The sequence below is a fragment of the Neofelis nebulosa genome, chromosome 7 (genome assembly GCF_028018385.1).
Source record: "Neofelis nebulosa isolate mNeoNeb1 chromosome 7, mNeoNeb1.pri, whole genome shotgun sequence".
In the NCBI taxonomy this organism is placed as follows: domain Eukaryota; kingdom Metazoa; phylum Chordata; class Mammalia; order Carnivora; family Felidae; genus Neofelis; species Neofelis nebulosa.
The window spans coordinates 28,086,660-28,108,659 of NC_080788.1; the positions used below are offsets into that span (position 1 = coordinate 28,086,660).

The 22,000-nt window shown below is 42.1% G+C and overlaps 2 protein-coding genes across 2 annotated transcripts in view; one reads left to right on the forward strand and one right to left on the reverse strand.

The window, feature by feature from the left end:
• The window catches only part of OCA2 (OCA2 melanosomal transmembrane protein), a 483,960-nt gene that overhangs the window by 323,601 nt on the left and 138,359 nt on the right, over positions 1–22,000 (reverse strand). The gene's annotated exons all lie outside the window — the stretch shown is intronic.
• On the forward strand, positions 11,195–14,091 carry LOC131516200 (aryl hydrocarbon receptor nuclear translocator-like). The gene is given in 5 exon segments (XM_058736913.1): positions 11,195–11,306; positions 11,309–11,991; positions 11,993–12,955; positions 12,957–13,339; positions 13,341–14,091. Coding segments are annotated over 5 exon segments (2,319 nt in total). The 5' UTR covers positions 11,195–11,206; the 3' UTR covers positions 13,531–14,091.

A 22,000-nucleotide genomic window follows, 5' to 3' on the forward strand; every position in this document is an offset into this window, starting at 1 on the left:
AATCTATAAAGAACTTATCAAATTCAACACCCCCCAAAAAAAAGAACCCTGTGAAGAAATGGGCAAAAGACATGAATAGACACTTCTCCAAAGAAGACATCCAGATGGCCAACCGACACATGAAAAAATGCTCAACATCACTCCTCATCAGGGAAATACAAATCAAAACCACAGTGAGATACCACCTGACACCTGTCAGAATGGCTAACATTAACAACTCGGGCAACAACAGATGTTGGCAAGGATGCAGAGAAAGAGGATCTCTTTTGCATTGCTGGTGGGAATGCATGCTGGTGCAGCCACTCTGGAAACAGTATGGAGGTTCCTCAAAAAATTAACAATAGAACTATCCTACGACCCAGAAATTGCACTACTAGGCATTTGTCCAAGGGATACAGGTATGCTGTTTTGAAGGGACACTGCACTCCCATGTTTATAGCAGCACTATCAACAATAGCCAAAGTATGGAAAGAGCCCAAATGTCCATCGATGGATTAATAGATAAAGAAAATGTGGTATATGTATACAACGGAGTATTACTCGGCAATCAGAATGAAATCTTGCCATTTGCAACTACATGGATGAAACTGGAGGCTATTATGCTAAGTGAAATTAGTCAGTCAGAGAAAGACAAAAATCATATGACTTCACTCATATGAGGACTTTAAGAGACAAAAGAGATGAAAATAAGGGAAGGGAAATAAAAATAATATAAAAACAGGGAGTGGGACAAAACAGAAGAGACTCATAAATATGGACAAAAAACAGGGTTACTGGAGGGGTTGTGGGAAAGGGGATGGGCTAAATGGGTAAGGGGCACTAAGGAATCTACTCCTGAAATCACTGTTGCACTATATGCTAACTAATTTGGATGTAAATTTTAAAAATTAAAAATTAAAAAAATAAAATTGTACCATGCTAATGGTTGCTGCTGTGGTCTGAATGCTTGTGTCCTCCCAAAATTCATATACCTGAAGTGATAGTATTAGAGGGTGGGCTTTTGGGAGGTCATGAGGTCATGAGGTCATGAGGGTGGAATCCTCAGAATGGGATTAGTGCCCTTATAAAAGAGGATACAGAGAGATCTCTTGACCCTTCCATCACATGATGATACAATGAGAAGTCTGAAACCTAAAAGAGGGCCCTCATCTGATCAGGCTGGCACTTGCACTTCCAGCCTCCAAATCTGTGAAATAAATGCCTGTCATTTATAAGCCACCCAGTTTGTTGCATTTTGTTATAGCAGCCCTAAGAAACTGAGAAGAAACTGAGAAGCTATAATACCTAAAAATATGGAAGCAGCTTTGGAACTAGGTAATGGGTGGAGAGCGGAAGACTCTGGAGAGGCACACTAGGAAAAGCCTTAATTGCTGTGAATAGACCATTAAAAACAATTCTGGCAAGGGCTCAGAAGTAAGAGAGTCATCTGAGGAGAAGTCTCAGTCTTCAGAGAGAATACCTAAGTGGTTGAGAATAAAATGTTGGTGGAACTATTGATGGTAAAGGCCATTCTGAGGAAGTCTCAGACAGAATGAGGAACATGTTATTGGAAAATGAAGAAAAGGAAATTCTTGTTATAAACTGGCCAAGGACTTAGTTGAATTGTGTTTGTATCCTAGTTGTGAGAGGTAGAACCTGTAAGGGATGAAATTGGCTAACTGGTTGATGAGTCTTCTAAGCAAAGGGTTGCAGGAGCAGCTTTGAGTAAAATGAGAGAAGTGAGAAGTGACTTAAAGATGGAACAGTTAATTAAAAAGGAAGCCAAACTTTAAAATTTGGAATCTCAGCCTATCCAAACTAAAAGAAATGAGAAAGCTTCAAGAGAATACACAAAGCATATGGCCAAATTTCATAAAGACATCAGTTTGGATCTGACAACACAATGGGAAGCTAGGAGTTATTCATCAAGACAGTGGGGAGATTAGTCAGCCATCTAAACAAAAGCCAAAACCTACTGTCCAACACAGTAGAAGAATAGCCCAGAAGACATTTCAGAGATCATCAGGGCTGGCCCTCCCATCCTAGGCCCAGAGTGCAAGAGCCTGCATGACAGAAATATTTCAAAGGGCAGGCCAGTGCTACTTGACACCACTTTGCAATGTGGGCTCCAGTGCACCTGGTATGCCCAGCAAAGCACAGTGGGTATGAATATCTTCACCTTGATTTTGAAGGATAGATCACCTGGAGCCTCAGGCTTTGGACCCAGTCATAGGACATGGCAGGCCCTTCTTCCCTCAGCACAGATGGATACTCAGGGCCCAGGACATGGCAGAGAGCCCCTCTGCCCACCAGCCAGGGACTCTTGAAGCAAAAACCACCCCACCTCCTCACATGACCCCTTGAGGAGGCCAGTGCCTCCAAAATGTGAGCAAGCATTTCCTATTCATGTAACAGTCAAGGCACAATGTCAAGGCAGTGACAGACAACTGTGCTCAGGGAATGGCCAGGAAACTAAATCCAGCAGTGCCCCTCACAGAGTTCATAATCCACCTGTAGGGGAACGAAACACAGCCATGGGTCTGTACCTCAGAACAAGTTGGAGGGAGAAAAAAGGGCAGGCAGATATTTCTCCCACAGAGTCCTGAAGGGGCTTTAGGGCTAGAAACAATGAGACTTCCCAGCACACCTAGGAGAATGGCTAAAATAAAAGTAGAAACAACACCAAATACCGGTGAAGATGCAGAGACTGGCTCATTCACACATTGCTGGTGGGAATGTAAAATGGTCCAAAAAACTAAACGTTGCAACTACCCTACTACCCACCAATTCCATCCTGGGCATTTTATTCCAGAGAAATGAAAACCTGTGTTCACACAAAATCAGTACATGAATAATCATCACAGCTTTATTTGTAACTGCCCCAAACTGGAAATAACCCAGATGTCCTTAAAGAGTTGAGTGGTTAAACAAACCATGGAACATCTACATTATGGAATCCTACTCAGCAATGAAAAGGTATAAACCACTGATACATGCAACAACCTGGATGAACCTCCAACAGAATTACACTGAGTACCCATTCTAAAATGTCACTCAATGTATGACTCAATTTGGACATTCTTGAAATGATAATATTATAGAAATGGTGGGAAGATTAGTAATTGTCAGTAAGAAGGGGGTTATAAGAAATGGAAGGAATTGGGTGTGGGTACAAAAGGAAAACATAAGGCATCCTTGTGGGGATGGAAATGTTCTGTATCCTCAATGTGACAATGTTAATGTCCTGGTTGTGATATTCTACTACAGTTTTGTAAAGAGGAGCCGAATATGTCAGACCCAAAATATGCCATTTTGGCATATTGATTATTTTGAATCAAAGTTACTTAATAAACAGCTGTTGCAAGAAAGATACTCTGAACCTTTTGTTGATCCCCTTAAAAGAAAAAATAAATCTCATACATGAAAGGTACTTTTCCTGTACTAGGATAGAAGCCATCCTCATCAGGAATTTAGGGCTGAAAAGGCTATATAAACAAGACTTGTTACTTCACTAATTTACTACCCAAGTAGTAGACAATCCCTTTGTCTTGTCAATTCTTCACAAAATTATTATTTTCTTGTCTAAAAGATATAAAAGCTGCCTTCTTTGGCCATATCTTTGAGTCTCATGTTTTTATGGGGCTCCTACATGTACAAAATTAGTTTGTTTTCTCCTATTAATCTATCTTCTGTCAACTTAATTATCAAACCAACTGATACAATGACATAGTGATATAATGACTGATTAAAAAAATATTTTTTGTCACTCAGATGACCAACATTTATTTCCCAGCTATATCTAGTCTTCATCTACAGTTCTTAAAAACATTTCAGACCGGGGTGCCTGGGTGGCTTGGTCGGTTACGTGTCCGACTTCGGAGCAGGTCATGATCTCGTGGTCCGGGAGTTCGAGCCCCACGTCGGGCTCTGTGCTGACAGCTCAGAGCCTGGAGCCTGTTTCAGATTCTGTGTCTCCCTCTCTCTCTGCCCCTCCCCTGTTCATGCTCTGTCTCTCTCTGTCTCAAAAATAAACAAACGTTAAAAATTAAAAAAAAAAAACATTTCAGACCTATGAAAGTCAAACTGGATTAAGGAGTGCACTTAAGTTTATGAGCACCAGGTGTTGCATGGATGAGCTGAATCACTAAATTGTACACCTGAAACTAATATTACACTGTATGTTAAGTAACCAGAATTTAAATAAAAACTTAAAAGGGGAGTGCATTTGTTGTGATGAGCACCAGGTGTTGTATGGAAGTGTTGAATCACTATATTGTACACCTGAAATTAATATTACTCTGTATGTTAACTAACTGGAATTTAAACAAAAAATTTAAATGGAAAGGAAGGAAAAAGGAAGGAAGGAAGGAAGGAAGGAAGGAAGGAAGGAAGGAAGGAAGGAAGGAAGGAAGGAAGGGAGGGAGGGAGGGAGGGAGGGAGGGAGGGAGGGAGGGAGGGAGGGAGGGAGGGAGGAATGAAATGGGTGTCGTGTCATTAATGAAGTTGACTTTTGGACCCCACCCAAGGGCAGTGGCTGGTTGCCAGGAGGACCAGCCATGTGATTAGAGAATTAAAACTGTTAGCCCCACTCCCCAACCTCTAGAGAGGGGCTGAATCGGTCAATGGCCAATGACTTATTTAATCATGACTATGTAATGAAGCCTCGATAAAAACACAAAATGATAGCTTTTTGGTCCTTGTTTTCAGAGATCTTCCATGCTTGGGGAACCAAAACACTTCCACATGCCACCAAGCTCGGTCCCATGCTCCATAAGAACAGAAACTCTTTTGTTGGGTACCTTGCCCAATGTATCTCTTCACATTCTTTAATAAGCTAATAAAAATAAGTGTTTCCCTGAATTCTGTGAGCCACTCTAGCAAGTAATCAAACCTAAGGAGGAGGTTTTTGGAATCTCTAATTTGTTGCTAGTTGGTCAGAAGCCAGGGGCTTATGACTGGTTTCTGAAGTTGGGGTTGGGCATGGAACACTTAACCTGTGGAATCTGATGTGCTAGCACTGAGTAGATACTGTCATAAATTGAGTTAAGTTCTCAGACACCCTGCTGGTATCTGAGAATTGCCTGATGCTAGGGGGATACCACCATTTTGGAATTGGCTCTGGGAAACTTTAGGGTTCCCAGACCAGACAAAGCACATAGGAGGGAAGAAGGGAAATTTTTCCCACCCCCACAATTTGCAACACATTACCCTTGGGAGAAAGTGGATAAAGAGTGCAGAAAATCACTGTATTTCTTTGTTTCAACTATATGTGAATATGTAGTTATGTCAAAATTAAAACTTTAATTTAAAAAAGTCATTGCTTCTCTCCTCCAAGTCATTTCAAAATTTAAATCGAGGATAGAACTTAGGATCCTATTCAGCATAGCACTTACAGTAAAAAAAAAATAAAGAAAGAAAGAATAAGAATATATGGGGTCAAATCTGATGACCCCAAAGACCCTTCTCATTCCAGAATTCCATGGCAATATCTTCCTAAATCTGGAACATTGAAATTAATGCCATCAAAATATAAGGAGCATTCACACAATGCTCATTTTAATTGAAAAATAGCACAGCAACAACAGTGCATTCACTGGTCACTGCTCCTGGCATTGAGGACTCAGTAAATACAGAGACTGGTGTGCCCAGTCCCTGTAAACAAGAAATGAGTATTTAGTAAACAGAGTGATTGAGGTCCTGGGACAGAGAGGCCTGAAGGTATGACACAGTCAGGACACAAGACACCCAGAGAAAGAGGAAGATTCAGGCCTGAATAGGCGTCCAGGGCCAAAAGGCAACCCCTTTTGCAGTGTCAGAGGCAGAAGGAAAGGAGAGGATGTGCCAGCAGTCAGGGCAAGGCAATTAGGTCATGCTCAGGAGGGGTCTGGGTTTAATCTCATCATTTTTCATTTAAAACAAACCAACTACTTGCCCAAAAAATGCACATCTTTTTTTTTTTTTTGCTTTGTATGTGTGTGTATGAGAAAGAGTAAAGAACAGCAAGAACAAATTAAAGGAAAATGTTGCAGATCAACAAACTTCAAAACAGCATGGAGCCTTAAGTAAGTTCTAAGCAGCCTATTTGGGTGTATGTTAATTTCCCTGACTCTTGTTTAATATAATGAGGCACGTTGCCAAGATGCAAAGTTCTTTTCCTTCTCACTACCATTCCAAGGCAGGTTTCATTCGTCTTGTTTTTGCTAGTTTTAGGAAAAGCAATACATAGACCATTTTTCTAATTGGTCAAAAATGGTTTTTAATGCACTTGACTTTAAAATCACTGAAATCTTCATGAAAGATAATAAATTAAAGCACTGTACATAATTTCATGAAGTCTGCACCTAAATGCATTCTGCTCAGAGATTGCAAATCACTTAGAAACAGCTCTCACAAGCAAGAATATATCTCTATATTTTGTCTGTTATGTGTGATATACTACAGAAATCTAAAATTAAGCTCAAAATCCACATTGAAATGCAAGTTTTCTCAACAATGCTCACAGAGATCACTTTTACGTAATGCAATGCCTTTTTAACTATTATTTTTACAAATAATACAGGCAAAGTTGTTTCAAAATGTTTATAAACTATTCTGGGCAATGTAGGTTCCAACCACCTTGACAGGTGTCATGCCAATCACAAAACCTCTGTTAATGTGGGTAACCACTTTCAATGTCTTATGAAGTAGATTGCATGGGTGATGATAAAGTTCTACTTTAATTGCATTCCTTATGATATAGTTAAGGGCTTAAATCAATTATATTCAGTTATGCCAGTTATTTTGTTACATAAAAAAATACTACATATTCTGCTATTATGACAATGTAGCCTTACACTAGTGCAAGAAGGAAGAAAAGAGGAAGAAGAATGAGAAGAAAAAGATAAGAGAGAGGGAGCAAAGAATAGAGAGAGACACACACACACAGAAAGTGAACACTATCAAATGACCCAGGTTTTCATTAGAACCAGTGCTTTGGAATCGAAACATTATCCTCACTTTGAATCAGTGTTCTCTGCCTTCAGCCTAACCCTATCCTCAGACTGACTACATTGGGCTTGAATGATCCTTAGGCACTTGGCACCAAAGCCACAACCTCTCACCCTACATGCCACCACCAGCTCCCTTCTCACTAGCAGCACTTTCAGCCATTTCTCTACTGAGTCTCACATGACATGGAAAACGGATGGAATGTTAAGTGTGTTCCAAAGATCCTGAGTTCCTTGATGTGTTGATAATCCTAGCTCAACATAAAACCCTGTGACACAATAGGCATGGAAAATGCTGGTTAAACATACACACACATATACCTTTCTGCAATGTTTCCAAAACCTAATTGCTACTGGGCTTTCCCTCTCAAGAGGCAACCAGAAAGAACAGGCAAAAGAACATGTACCCTGGGAGTGGCTGCAGGTTATCTGGGAGCCAATATCTAGTCCTGCTAGTCCACTGAGGCCACACAAGCAGGCATGTGTTCGTTTAGAAGGTTTGTGTGATTTGTCATGCATTTCTGCCCAGAGCCACACATACACAATCATGGAGGGCTTAGTTGGTTTGTACTCCATATCTTGCCTTAGGATCAGAACTGGCCCTTCTGTTCCTGATGCCAAGAGGGATTAACATGCATCACGTCCTTGAGCCAGACCAGGCTGACCCCCTGGAATGGATCAGGGAGGGAAGAGAAATATGCAGATGTATAGACTCCAAAGATTGTGAGATATGATAAGAGAAACAGAGAAAAGTGTCCTAGCCCCAGCTCGCTTGGGTATGCACTAAGGCAGACTTAATGACTAACCATAAATAACACATGGGTAGTATACATATTGCCTTGGCGGGAATAGTTAGTTGGAAGTCTCACCTGAGGGGAGGATGTTCCACCCAGCACCCTCAATCAAGACTCCACCTTGGCTGTTCTTTGAGGGGCTTCCCCAGACAGAAGGTTGGATGTTGTGAGTACCCAATTTGATGTATGAGCCTTCTTTGCTCTTCTCTGTACTTCTCTCCCTCTTTATGTTTACCATAATTGTTTAATTCCTTATATTTTCTTTCCCTTATTATTAATAAAGTTTTCCTCCATGAAACCAAAAGTGTGGCTATCTAGAATTACTATTATTCAGAACAGCATAACAAGTGCCAATCTGAACAGAGCTTCAGAGGTTCTGTGCAGACAACAGTCCTGTCATCAGATCCCAGCACAGCAGAAAGCAACAGGTTAAGTCACTGGGATGTTTGGATGGCTGTGGACATAGAAAATGCTGACTAATTTGGAAATTGGCCCCAAAGTATGACACTCCAGATACAAAAACCTAAAATCTAAAATAGGTAGCAAGGCTTTATAGAATGGGCAGTAGTCCATAAAAAATACTAAGATACAAGGTGAGGGAAAATCGCAACTCAACTGATACGATAGAAAATATTTAATAAGAGGGTCACCTGTGACAAACAAGAAGCCAAAAATGTACCTAATAAGCTTGGAGGTTTGGACACAGGGGTGAGGCAGATACTAAAACATAGAAGCTGTGAGGGGAGAAATGAATTCTGGACATAGGACTGTGAGGTGAGATGAAGATTCTGGAACATGAGGCTGTGAGGTTAGAGGTGAATGTTGGAATATAGAGGCCTGGGAGGTGAGAGGTGAATGCTGGAACAAAGGCTGTTAGGTGAGAGGTGGATGCTGGAACATGGGGCTGTGAGGTGAGGAGTGGAAACTGGAACACAGGGCTGTGAGGTGAGAGGTGGATGCTGGAACACTGGGCTGTGAGGCGAGAAACAGATGGTAGAACAGGGGCTGGTCAGGTGAGAGGTAGAAGCTGGAACATGGAGCTGTGAGGTGAGAAATGGAAGCTGGAACAGAGGGCTATGAGGTGAGAGGGAATACTGATATAGGACGCTGTGTGGTGAGATGTGACTGCTAGAACAGGGACTGGCAGATGTGAGGTGGATCCTGGAACAGGGGGTTGTGAGGTAAGAGGTAGATGCTGGAACACGGGGGCTTGAGGTGTGAGGTGGATGCTGGAATGGGAGGCTATTAGTTGATGCCACCTGTGTAGGTTCCCTGTAAGCCTGTGTGCTTCCTCACAGCGCCTCCCAGGGTGAGAAGTGGGTTGTATGGCATCCCCATCTTACACTGGTTCATAGTGTGAATGAGAGGCAGGGAATTCCTACTCAAAGGTTGTAGCTCCCAGATTGGACCAGGAGGCTGAATAGGGTGACAGCTTTAGTGCATCTTGTAGGGAAGTTGTATATTTGAGTGCAGAGGCAACCATTGTGACCAGTGGATGGACTGGGGTGGATTGTGTTATATGCTCCCAAACATCACCCGACCCCAGGCCCTCACTCTGCTTTGGAAGATAGCACGTGAGCAGATGGAAGCAATCTACTGTGCCCTAGTACCCTGCCTCCAATGCCCACTTTTTTTTCCCTTATGTGTATTTTGTCAGTCCTGGCTATTTGTTCTTGCTGATATTTTACCATTACTGGTTTTTATATGATATATTCCCTTTGAAAGGCCCCTCATGTACTGTGTGACCTAAGGAGAATGCATATGAACAAATCATATATTTTATTTCTAGGTATTACCCACATAATACTGAGTTAATTTTCTGGCATGACTTATGTTACACAAAATTATAGATCCTGGAGCTTAAAGGTGTCATCTGCAGCGGTCCGCAATCATACAAAACATATCACCAATTGATCCTGTGTTGCCTAGGAGGACAGATTAGGTTTCTCCTCAAAAAGGAAAATAAGAATAATTGTGTCACTGAATTTTCAGGGCTAAGTTCATAAGGTACAAATTCCTATTGCATACTACAAACATTTCTGCTAACTACAGAAGCTTAGCTACCACAGTAAAAGAAATATGCCAGTTGTTAACTCTTCTGGCTTTGGAGAATCACAATAGGTGGCTACAACTCCACAGATCCATTTAGGGAATTAGGATGTTACCAAACACTATTTTTTCATGTGACTATATCCTAAAAATTGAAATAGAGTTTAGAAAAACATGTTCTGTTTGAAGTTTCCCACAACTTCCTTTTAACATTCTTCCAAAATGACTGCTCCATGGTCACACATCATCAAATGGAAATTATTTTCACCACAGGATGAAAATACCACATTAGGTATGTCTGTTTCCTTTACTTGCAAATGAAATAAAAACAGGACTCAAAAAGATATTCGCACCCCCATGTTCATTGTAGCATTATTCACAATAGCCAAAATATTGAAACAACCTAATTGTCCATCAATGGATAAAGAAGATATGGTGTGTGTGTGTGTGTGTGTGTGTGTGTGTGTGTGTAATGGAATATTATCCAGCCATGAGAAAAAGGAAATCCTGCTATTTGTGACAATAGGATGGACCTTGAGGGCATTATGCTAATGAAATAAGTCAGATGGAGAAAGGCAAATTACTGTATGAACTTACCTATATGTAGAATCTAAAATAGCCAAACATAGAAACAGAGCAAAATGGTGGTTACCAGGGACGGTGGGGGGGGGGGCAATTGTGGAGATGTTTGAGGGTACAAACTTGCAACCAGAGGGCAAGTAAGTTCTGGAGATCTAATTAATGTACAGCATAGTGATTATAGTCAACAGTACTGTATCATAAACTTCAAAGTTGCTAAGAGACTAGATTTAATTATTCTCACCACATAAAAGAATTGATAATTATGTAACTGTGATAGAAATGTTGGTTAAACTACAGTGGTAATCATACTGCAATATACAAATGTACAAGTCAACATGTTGTACCCTTTAAATTTACACAATGTTATGTGTCAATTTAGAAATTTTTAGAAATCTGTGCCTTCCAGACCTCCAGTGCTCTAAAAGTGGCAGGCAGGCAGGCAGACAGGAAGGAAGGAGAAAGGAAGAAATGAGGAAAAGAGGGAAGGGTTCTGTAGAATACCAAAAGAGAATCTTTTAAATAACACATTGTCCATCTTGGATTCCGCGGTAGCGGTGGTGGCTGTAGGGTACCGCGTTTGGTGAGTGCCTCTCCCCTCCCCCTTCCCCCTGTTCGGTGGCGGTGGCTCCTCCCATGGGGGGGGGGGTTGCGTTGGTAGTGGTATCTGCGGCCAAGGCGGCGGCTGCTGCTAACCCCAACTTTACAACCAGTGCAGAGCCCAACGTGGGGCTTGAACTCACAGCTGTGAGATCAAGACTTGAGCTGAGATCAAGAGTCGGATGCTTAACCAACTGAGCTACCCAGAAATGACATCAGATGTACCATCACTGGGTCCAGCCATTGCCTCAGGAAACCCTGGGGCTGGGATTCAAGGTGGAGGAGCCATTGTCCACAGGGCTATTAAGTGGTGACCAGGGTTGGATTTTGATGATGATGATGGAGAAGGTAAATTTTTGAGGTGTGATGATGATCAGATGTCTAATGATAAGGAGTGACTTGCCAGGTTGGATGATGAGCAGAGCTTTGCAGATAAAGAAAGACTCACCAGGGAAAATTACAGTGAAATTGAACAGGGGCAACGGAACAAGATGACAGCCTACATCACAGAACTGTCAGACATGGTGCCCACCTGTAGTGCCCTGGCTCAAAAACCAGACAACCTAACCATCTTACCCATGGCAGTCTCTCACATAAATTCCTTGTCAGGAACTGGGAATACATCCACTGATGGCACCTACAAGCCTTCGTTCCTCACTGATCAGGAACTCAAACCTTTGATCTTGGAGGCAGCGGATGGCTTTCTGTTTATTGTCTCATGTGAGATAGGTTGGGTAGTTTACATCTCTGACTCAGTGACCCCTGTTTTGAACCAGTCTGAATGGTTTGGTAGCACACTCTATGATCAGGTGCATCCAGATGATGTGGACAAACTTCATGATCAGCTTTCCACTTCAGAAAATGACCTGACAGGGTGTATCCTTCCAGACCTGAAGACTGGAACAGTGAAAAAGGAAGGCCAACAGTCTTCCATGAAGATGTGTATGGGCTCAAGGAGATCATTTATTTGCCATAGGAGGTGTGGCAATAGCTCTGTGGACCCAAGTCTCCATGAATAGACTGAGCTTTGTGAGGAACAGATGCAGGAATGGACTTGGCTCTGTGAAGGATGGGGAACCTCATTTTGTGGTGGTCCACTGCACAGCCTATATCAAGGCCTGGTCCCCAGCAGGTGTCTCCCTCCCAGATGATGATCCAGAGTCTGGCCAGGGGAGCAAATTTTGCCTAGTGGCCATTGGCAGACTACAGGTAACCAGTTCTCCCAATTGTACAGACATGAGTAACATTTGTCAACCAACAGAGTTCATCTCGCGGCACAACATTGAGGGGATATTCACTTTTGTGGGACACCGCTGTGTGGCTCCTGTTGGTTACCAACCACAGGAACTCTTAGGAAAGAATATTGTAGAATTATGTCATCCTGAATACCAACAGCTTCTAAGAGACAGCTTGTAACAGGTGGTGAAGTTAAAAGGCCAAGTGCTATCTGTCATGTTCCGGTTCTGGTCTAAGAACCGGGAATGGCTCTGGATGAGAACCAGCTCCTTTACTTTCCAGAACCCTTACTCAGATGAAATTGAGTACATCATCTGTACCAACACCAATGTGAAGAACTCCAGCCATCAACCAAGGCCTACACTGTCCAACACAATCCAGAGACCACAGCTAGGTCCCATGGCTAATTTACCCTTAGAGATGGGCTCAGGGCAGTTGGCATCCAGGAAGCATCAACACCAAACAGAATTGGATGTGGTATCAGGAAGGGATGGACTGGCTGGCTACAATCATTCCCAGGTTTCTGTTCAGCCTGTAATAACCACAGGGCCAGAACACAGTAAGCCCCTTGGAAAGTCAGATGGTCTGTTTGCCAAGGATAGAGATCCAAGATTTTCAGAAATCTACTCCAACATCAATGCAGATCAGAGTAAAGGCATCTCCTCCAGCACTGTCCCTTCCATCCAACAGCTATTCTCACAGGACAATACATTCCCTCCTACACCCCCTCCCCCAGCTGGCAGAGAATTTCAGAAATAGTGGTCTGGCCTCTCCTGTAACCATCGTCCAGCCATCAGCTTCTGCAGGGCAGATGTTGGCCCAGATTTCCCACCACTCCAACTCACCCCAAGGAGCCCCAACTTGGACCCCTAGCACCCGCCCAGATTTCTCTGCCCAGCAGGTGGCTACTCAGGCTACAGCCAAGACTCGTTCTTCCCAGTTTGGTATGGGAAGCTTTCAGATTCCGTCCTCCTTCAGCCCCATGTCCCTCCGTGGTGCTTCAACTGCGTCACCTGGTGCTGCTGCCTCCCCTAGTCCCACCAATCACGGATCCAACTTTTCTCCTGAGACTGGACAGACTACAGGACAATTCCAGACACAGACAGCAGAGGGTGTAAGTCTGGCCACAGGGTCAGGGCCAGCATTCTCATCATCGCTCAAGTTCTAGAGAGCAACAGCTATCAGCATGGCAACCTGACCCACCTGAGGTCTTCCAGGAGATGCTGTCCATGCTGGGAGACCAGAGCAACAGCTACAACAACGAAGAATTTCCTGACCTAACTATGTTTCCCTCCTTTTCAGAATAGAATTATCAGGGTGATGAAAAGGGGTGGGGGAGGAAAGTCACCGTTTGTTTTTAAAAAGCAAATGTTTCTGTAAAGAAAATAAAATTCCCTCTCCCATCTTTTCCCTCACCCCTAATGTGTACCCCTTCCCCTTCTGGCCTTTCCTTGCCCTCCTGCCTCTGAGAAGAAATGGGGTGAATCCTGAAGGCTTTGGGGATCTTTGAAAAACTGAGTCTGGGTGAAGCTAAGAATGCCTTTCCTTATACCTCCTGACCAGAGATTTATGCAGAAATGATTTTTGCTAGGGTCAATAGGCAGGTTAGAGAACCTGACATCCATTCATCTACTATTTGCCTTGGATACTGTGGCTTGTTTTGGGAAAGAAATTGTGAATAAGGTTGGGGAGAGGAGAAATGTCCTCCTATTTGAAGATCATGAAACATGGTAGGTTACATATACCTGTATGGCTTTAGGAAGTGAGCATAGGCTCTTTCTGCTGCCTAGTGAGTGAGGAAGTGAGAGAGGGAGAAGGAAAAAGTGTGTGTGTGTGTGTGTGTGTGTGTGTGTGTGTACGTGCATGCACATGTGTGTTTCTCTATCTTTTTCTCCCTATTAGGGAGTTATGCAGAATTTGTCTCAGATTATATCTTTGTTTTTCCATGTAATTTTCAAAGAGTCCTAAGGAGTTAAATCTTCTACGTATTTTCCACTTAGTATTGCAGCCAAAGAGTATTTAAACAAACATCTTTGCTGCACTTACATCTATTCCCAGCCAATATGCAACTCTAAGCAGATATATAAAGTCTTTTGATATGGCTTGTCTCTCATCAAACATATTTAGTAGTAAAGCTGGGTCATTCCTGCTTTTGGTGCTCTCACCTTATAGAGAATATCTGCAAACATTACAGATGTTTAGGGTGTGAAGATAACCCCCTTTTAAAACCCCATACTTGGCCATACTTGCTGCATTTTTCTGTGAGAATCACAGATGATGTGTGTTCTGTAGAGGTTATTTCTGCATGGAAACTCAACTTCTTGGATTAGCAGTCCCAGGGAAATCTTCACTGCTGGAGTTTAAACCAAGTCTTGCAAAGTAGCCTCCTTCATCCCATTCCCAGTTCAGTCTGACTAGAAACTGAGACTTGGGTCTGTTTTGGACCTATACTTCTTCCTCTTTGCTCCCTCCAATCTTAAGATTGGATTTTGCTTTATGATAAAAGAGTATGAATCCATGTGATAGAAGGGGCCTGGACTCCCATTCTAACAGGGTCACGGAGTTAACTATAGCCATATAAATGCAGATACAGGTTATTACTCTCTCTCTGTACCTTTCTCAGGTAACAGTCATGTGTAGAAGCCATTTTTTTTAATTGGCTTAGGCCAGTATCTTAAGTGCAAGACTGAATTAATAAGGAGAAGACATATTAAACGTAGCCATAGGGGACTGAGGGGGCATAGATGGCCTTAGAGAGGCTGAGAGAACATCATTACTGGGTTTCTCTCCCTTTTGTCTCCAGTCTGGTGCCAGGTAGTGGAGTTGAAAAGGAGATTTTTTTTTTATTCTATGTGCACACATACCGTATACATATATATTTATATCACAGTTTAAGAATCCAAAAAGTTGAGCTTCCAATGGAATCCTTGTTTTTAATAATTGTTTTTAAATGTGATCAGGACTATAATATTGTACAGTTATTATAGGGCTTTTGGGGAAGGAGAGGGAAGGGAGACGAGGCTCTGGGGGTTTTGTTTCTGATTTTCCTTCAGGGTTTTATTTTTTTTCTTGTTGGCCATTTCTGTACTGCTGGCATCTGTGCTGAGCTTTACAGTGACAAAAATAATGACATGTAGCAAAGATTTTAAAACAAAATATTTTTTTCCATTTGTAAAAAAAAAAAAAAAAACACATTGTCAGCAAATAAAATAACTTTAAAGAACAATGAAACTGTACTGTACTATCCAGAGACTTGCCCAAGCTAGACCATAGAAGCACAACAGATGGGAGAAAGAAATATCCCACTGCTCCCATCACTCTCCCTGTCCCCAGTAGATGTGCCCTGATGCCATCTGCCCCTTGTGGTTCCCATCCCTCCCCAGTGCTAGATCAGGTCCACACCCTGGGAGGTCTCAAGTGGTAAAGGAAAGGATATAAGCCTATCCCTGTCCTCAGTGTGATGTGCCCTTGCTGAGGGGGCATGGCAGTGCCTCCTGCACCCTGATCCTGAGCCCCATCTCCTAAAGGAGATCATGTGGGGAGACATGAAAACTGAAGCTCAGGCCAGGACTTGGGTGTGGACACTCCCCTGTGGTCAGGACTTGTCTGCTTCTAATCCTGAGGGCACCCTGGCCTCCAGGGAATCAATTCTCCAAACTGCCAGGTGTGGGCAATAGGTCAGACTCTCCACCCCTGCCTCAGAGCAGCCCAATTGTGGTGCCAGAGGTAATCCAGTGACATGAAGACAAAGTAGCACTGGGATCTATCTTATGCATACATCCAACACATATTCGGTTTCATATTCATGCACATGCACACACACAATCACACTCACACTAACAAGCACACACAGACACACACAATCTTGCACACACACATCCACTGAGTTTTACACTCACACACATCTATAATCTTGCACACTCATGCAGCATCAACCATCTCACACTTGCACACACACACACATTCTACACCCTCCTCACACGCTGACTCACACGCACACACACACACACATTTGCCCCAAATGTCCTCCCAATTGATGCCTCCAGCTCATAGCAGCCAGGTCTTTTGATTAATCATAAAACTGGGAGACAAGGCAAGCCCCTACCTATCAACTTCTGATTTCTTCTTGCATATACACAAGGGCAATCAGCTCCCTGCACCACCCACATGTTTGAGACGAGGCAGCTAAGCTGAAGCCCCGATTCTCAGCTATGAAATGAAGCTCAGCAACCATGTGGCAACCTTTGATACTTCCACTCTCCCTCCTAAGAGGACATACGTGGTCATGGAAGAAGATGAGTTCAATCCTGCCTTTCCCACTTACCACAGCTGAGATCTGTATCAAGTTGTCTTCTGCATGGTTTCTCCAGCTATAAAACAGGAGTGTAACACCTCCCTCATGGGAACCTCCTATGTTAGTTACCTAGGGCTGCTGTCACAAAGTAGGTGGCTTAAAAAAGCACAGACTTATACTTTGATAAGTCAGAAACCCAACATACAGTCAGCAGGACAGCATTCCTTCTGAGGACTCTAGGAAGAATCCATCTCCTCAGCTCTTCCAGTTTCTAGAGGCTACCCATATTCCATGACCAATGCCCATCTTTTCAATTCTCAAAGCTATCAACAGTGGATAAAAAGTAATCACATCACCTTTCTATGACCCTTATTCCATAGTTATGTCTCCTACCCACAGCTGGGAAAGGTTCTCCACTTTCAAGGAATTGGGCCCACCTGGATAATCCAATATACTCTCCCAAGGCCCTTAACTTAATCACATCTTCAAATTTCTTCTGCCTTACAAGGTCATATATTCACAGGTTCTGGACTACCACATGTTTTTGGAATTAAATAATATAACATTTGCAAACACAAAGCTGGACCATGGTATGCCATAACAGACATTTGTTCACTCTTTGTCTAGCTTTTGCAATTCTGGCTTCAGACATTTCCCTGCTCCTTGACAGGTGATGCAGCCTAGGTAGAAGCAAGGGTTGAGCCCCTACTTGACCTTTACCAGTTCAGGGACTTTTAGCAAGCAATTTAACTTCCCTGAGCTTCAATTTACTCACCTATAAAGTGAGTATAATAATAAAGCCCATTTCATGAGATTATGGTGGAGGTCCTATTAACACAGAATTTTCAGAGCTGTGCTTGCCTTTTCACACATTAGCTCTGCTAGGTATCAATAGCATCACTATTTTCTTTGAAGTTAAAGCTCTCAGGTCCCACTGTGGCCCTTCTTTATGCACTATCATCCTCCCCCCCCCCCACCCACACACGCATACCTCTTAACTTGATCTAGCTTCAAAACAGATAATTCAGTTCACAGACTGCATGTCCAGGAACAGTCAAGGGCATGGGTAACAAACTTCAGGAGTGCTGGGACACTTCCTTCAAGACAAATCTACAAAATACCGGATATTTTTCTACTGAATTGCTTTGAAAACCCTTGAAATATCAAGTTGTGATCTTAGAAGAAATGTAGACAGCATGGCCAAGTATAGTTAGAAGATTCATGCCCCATCCAACTCTTTCCATTACAAAAGTGTATTTGAAATTCAGCATATTTTTCTGTTAAGTAAAGGAATTGTATTACATAATCCACCAGCTCTCTTGCAGTTCTGAAGTCTCTGACTTCAAAGAAGAAAAAGAAAGGCATCTCTGGAACAAGGTAATGGAGCCTGCTAGACAAAGTCTGCCAGATGCTACTAGAAGCAATATGTTCTGTGAATCACAATAGTAACATCTCAGCAAGAAGAAAAGACTTGCAGACAAAGGGAAATGAATTAGGGGGCAGAGCCATTAGCCACAGCTATAATTTAAATTTCAGCCTTGAAAAATACAATAACAAAAATTAGGAAGGCTTGACTTGGAGGCTTCCACTGGAAAATGGCACTGTGGTATGTACATTGCATTGTGAAATATAGCATCTTGCCTCTCTCCAAATGCACCTCCCATTTCTGGAGATTAAAGTAGAGGCCCCCTGGAAGACTAGAGGTGTTCTCTATTCATCTATTTTGAATTTCATTTCACAGTTAATTTTTAAACCAAATGCTTTATGAGCTTCTAAATTAAAGGACCCAGGACAATGACACATGATCTCACACAAAGGCTACATCATTTTGCTTCAATTAGATAAAGTGAGTGAAAAGGAAAGAAAAACCTCCTTGTTTCCAACAGAAAGGAACCCGTGGCGGCAATTCTTCCTAAAACATAATTCCAGATATTGAATGGAGGGCACATAGGGGAAAAGTATTATTTCCTTTATATTGTGAAATCTTTGTCATTAAGACCGTGTCACACTGTTTCAATATGATTTCATACAGTATAAGGGCATAGAAGCCTTCACTGTAATAATGGAATTTTTAGAATGCTGCATTGGGAAATCTCCAGAAACCCTATTAAATATGCAAAGTTCAAGAATTAGAAAGATTGATCCAATTTTGTTCTTTGGAGCTTTACCAAGAACTACTTTACAAGGATAAGAAATACAACCCCAAATCTTCAGTTAAGAAAGTGCCAAACAGGATTATCTATAGGACAAGAAGTTTAAATAACCTAGAGAACTTCCTGAAATTATTTCATCTCATGAATCTATTAAAAGGCCAAAGGGAACCCTGCCTGATGCTTCATTGCCAGACAGTCATTCACTCATGGGTCAGAGGTGGATGGTGCTCCCACTCCCAAGAGCCAGGTTAGACTAGACGCAGAGTAGGACCTCAGTACCTGGTCAAATATCTAAAGACACTCTGGGAACATTCTTGTTTCATAAATATTTATTGAGCACTTACTCTGTGCCAGGTTCTGTATGAGGCACCAGGAATCACTACAGAACAAAATTGCAGATAACACACAACTCACATAATGAATGAACTAGATGGCACAATAGAAAGTGCAAAGTATGACACAGCTACAGTAGAGCAGGCCAAGAGGGATCAAGGAGGGCATAATGCATAAGGAGAGTAGCTGGCAGCAGCAGAGAGGGAGGGCAGATGAGAAGAGCTGCAGGTCACCCCAAGACTCACTCTCTCTTAGTGAGGAGGGTGCAGATGGCAACAGCAGGACCCATCAGACCCCTAAGGTTCTGGGAAAACAGCTCTACCCCAAGACTTAAATGACTTCTCAGTCCTCACCTAAGGCAAATTCTACCCCTAGAGTGGACTCCTACAGTAGATCCTAGGAATGCCACAATGTTGACTCTGCTTTTAGAAAGCCCACAGGTCTAAGTATGCATCCAGATCTCCCCCTCATAATGTGTGAATGCTCCCAGGGGATTCTGGAAGCACAGTAGTTTCAGAAACACAAGGTCAAGCATACTATTTTCCTAACACTTCTGCAACATCCTCCACCTTCTATATCAAATTACAAACACAAAAAAACAGCAGTATTTCAGTTTCACAAGTTATTGCTTGGCCTAAGTATAAACAATTTCTATTTGCAAGTAGCATTAGTGTTATAAAACAGTGGGAAAATCATATTACATTAAGCCCATGGAATATTCAACAAAATGGACCATAAACCTAGGGCATAAAAAATTTTTCAACAAATATTAAAGAACTGAAGTCATACAGAATAAGTTCTCTGACCTTAAGTAAATCAAACTATAATTCAGTAACAGAAAACAACAGGAAAATCTCTAAAAATCTGGAAATTAAAGAACATACTTTTAACTAATCTATGGGTCAAAGAGGGAGTTTCAAAGTAAGATTTAAAAGATAGAACTAGATGAAATTGAAAATACAACTTATCAGAATGTAGGATGCAGCTAAAGAAGTGCTAAGAGGGAGAAGGAGGAGCCAAGATGGCGGAAGAGCATGGAAGTTTTTTGTGTGTCTCAAGTCCATGAAATGTAGCCAGACCAATACTAAACCACTGCACACCTAGAAAACTGATTGGAGTATTAACACAACAATCTGCATAATCTGAACCACAGAATTCAGAAGGTACATTGTGTGGAGAGGTGAACTTAGGGAGCAAGAAGCCATGGGAAGGGAGGTGCTTTTGTGGGTAGAGAGAAGACAGAGATGGGGGGTGGGAAGAATATGGGAAAGCACCCCTCCCCAAAAGCAACTGGAGAGAAAGTGGAAAATTAGAAACAGCCACAGGGACTAAACTAAAAAGGGAGAGAGGAGAAAGGAGAAAGGAGAGGGTTTAAATTCCATTAAGACTATAAACAAGGAGAGTGCAAAGTCTGAAACTCCACAACTCAATACCTGGTGGTGCTCTGGTAGGAAGGGTGAATCCCCAAGAAAAGAGTGGGGTCCGGGAGGTTCTTGGGCCACACAGGGAAAAGTGGTTCCACTGCTGGAAGGACATTTGGTAGAGACTGCTGAAGCCACCTAGTCCCAGCAGATCCCAGAAAATGGCCACATTCGCTGGTGCTGGAACAAGGTCATTAAGGGTGAAGCCTGGTGCCAGATGTGTGTTGTGATTTTCCATAATCCCTGAAACTCTGCTGCTACACTATCTCACAAACGTTTTCGGGGGCAGGCTGACACCTGGCTGCAGTCTCGGGGTACCAAAAGCGGCATGGTCCAGCAAGCATTCCTGGGTGCAGCCGACATTCAGCCATTGATCATTCGGCCATTGCTCTGTGAGACCCTTCTGCAGAGGGGCAGAATGGGTTAAAGCCACAGTCCTTCAGAAGTAAGGGGCCAGAGAAAACAGCCACATCTGAGACAAAACTCAGGAGAGAGGTACTGCCTGGGGTCTGGTCACAGACAGTGAAAAACTGTACACTGGACAAAAGCTGAAGAGAGATGATGGCTGTGTGATTGCTGATCAGGGAGAAGAGAGAGTTCGGATACTAGAGACTGGGTAGCTGGGTGACGCCATTTTCACCGTTCCCACACATGCGCATATGAACCTACAAGCCCACAACTCTCCACCCTAGTACGTAAGCAGCGCCATCTACTGGAGAATGGAGCTGTTATACTGAGCCCTGCCCAACTGGGCAAACCTCCCTTTCAAGAACACAGGTCTCACCACCTAATTAGTTTATGGGCTATAAAGTGCTTCATAGTCTGACTTCTAGGAGAAAATGAAGTAATTTCAGTCATATTTCAATCTGTTAGCATGTCCATCTATTCAATTTTTTTCCCTTTTTTACTTCTTTTTCTTGAATACAGAAACAGAAAAAAATTCATTTTTATTTTCAATTTTATTAAAAATATTTTTCTTTAATTTTTTACTATATTTTTTACTTTTGTGTAAATGTTCTCAAATTCTAATTTACTTCCATCATTTTTAGTCTACTTCAGTGTATTCATTTTTTCAAATTCTCAAATGATTTCCTTTCTCCCCCCTTTTATTTCTCTAATCTGTCAAACCACTTTCAACACCCAGACAAAAACACACCTAGGATCTAGCATCATTAATTCGATTTTGCATGTGTGTATTTTTAATTTTAATATTTTTTTAATTTTAATTATTTTTAATCTTAATTTTTCTACCTCATTAATTCCTTTTCTCCCTTCAAAATGACAAAACGAAGGACTTCACCCCAAAAGAAAGCACAAAGAAATGACGGCCAGGGATTTAATCAACACAGATACAACCAAGATGTCTGAACCAGAATTTAGAATCACGATAATAAGAATACTAGCTGGAGTCAAAAAGAGATTAGAATCCCTTTCTGAAGAGATAAAAGAAGTAAAAACTAGTCATAATAAAATTAAAAATGCTATACTTGAGCTGCAATCACAGATGAATGCTGCAGCAGCAAGGATGGATGAGACAGAACACAGAATCAGCAATATAGAGGACAAACTTATAGAG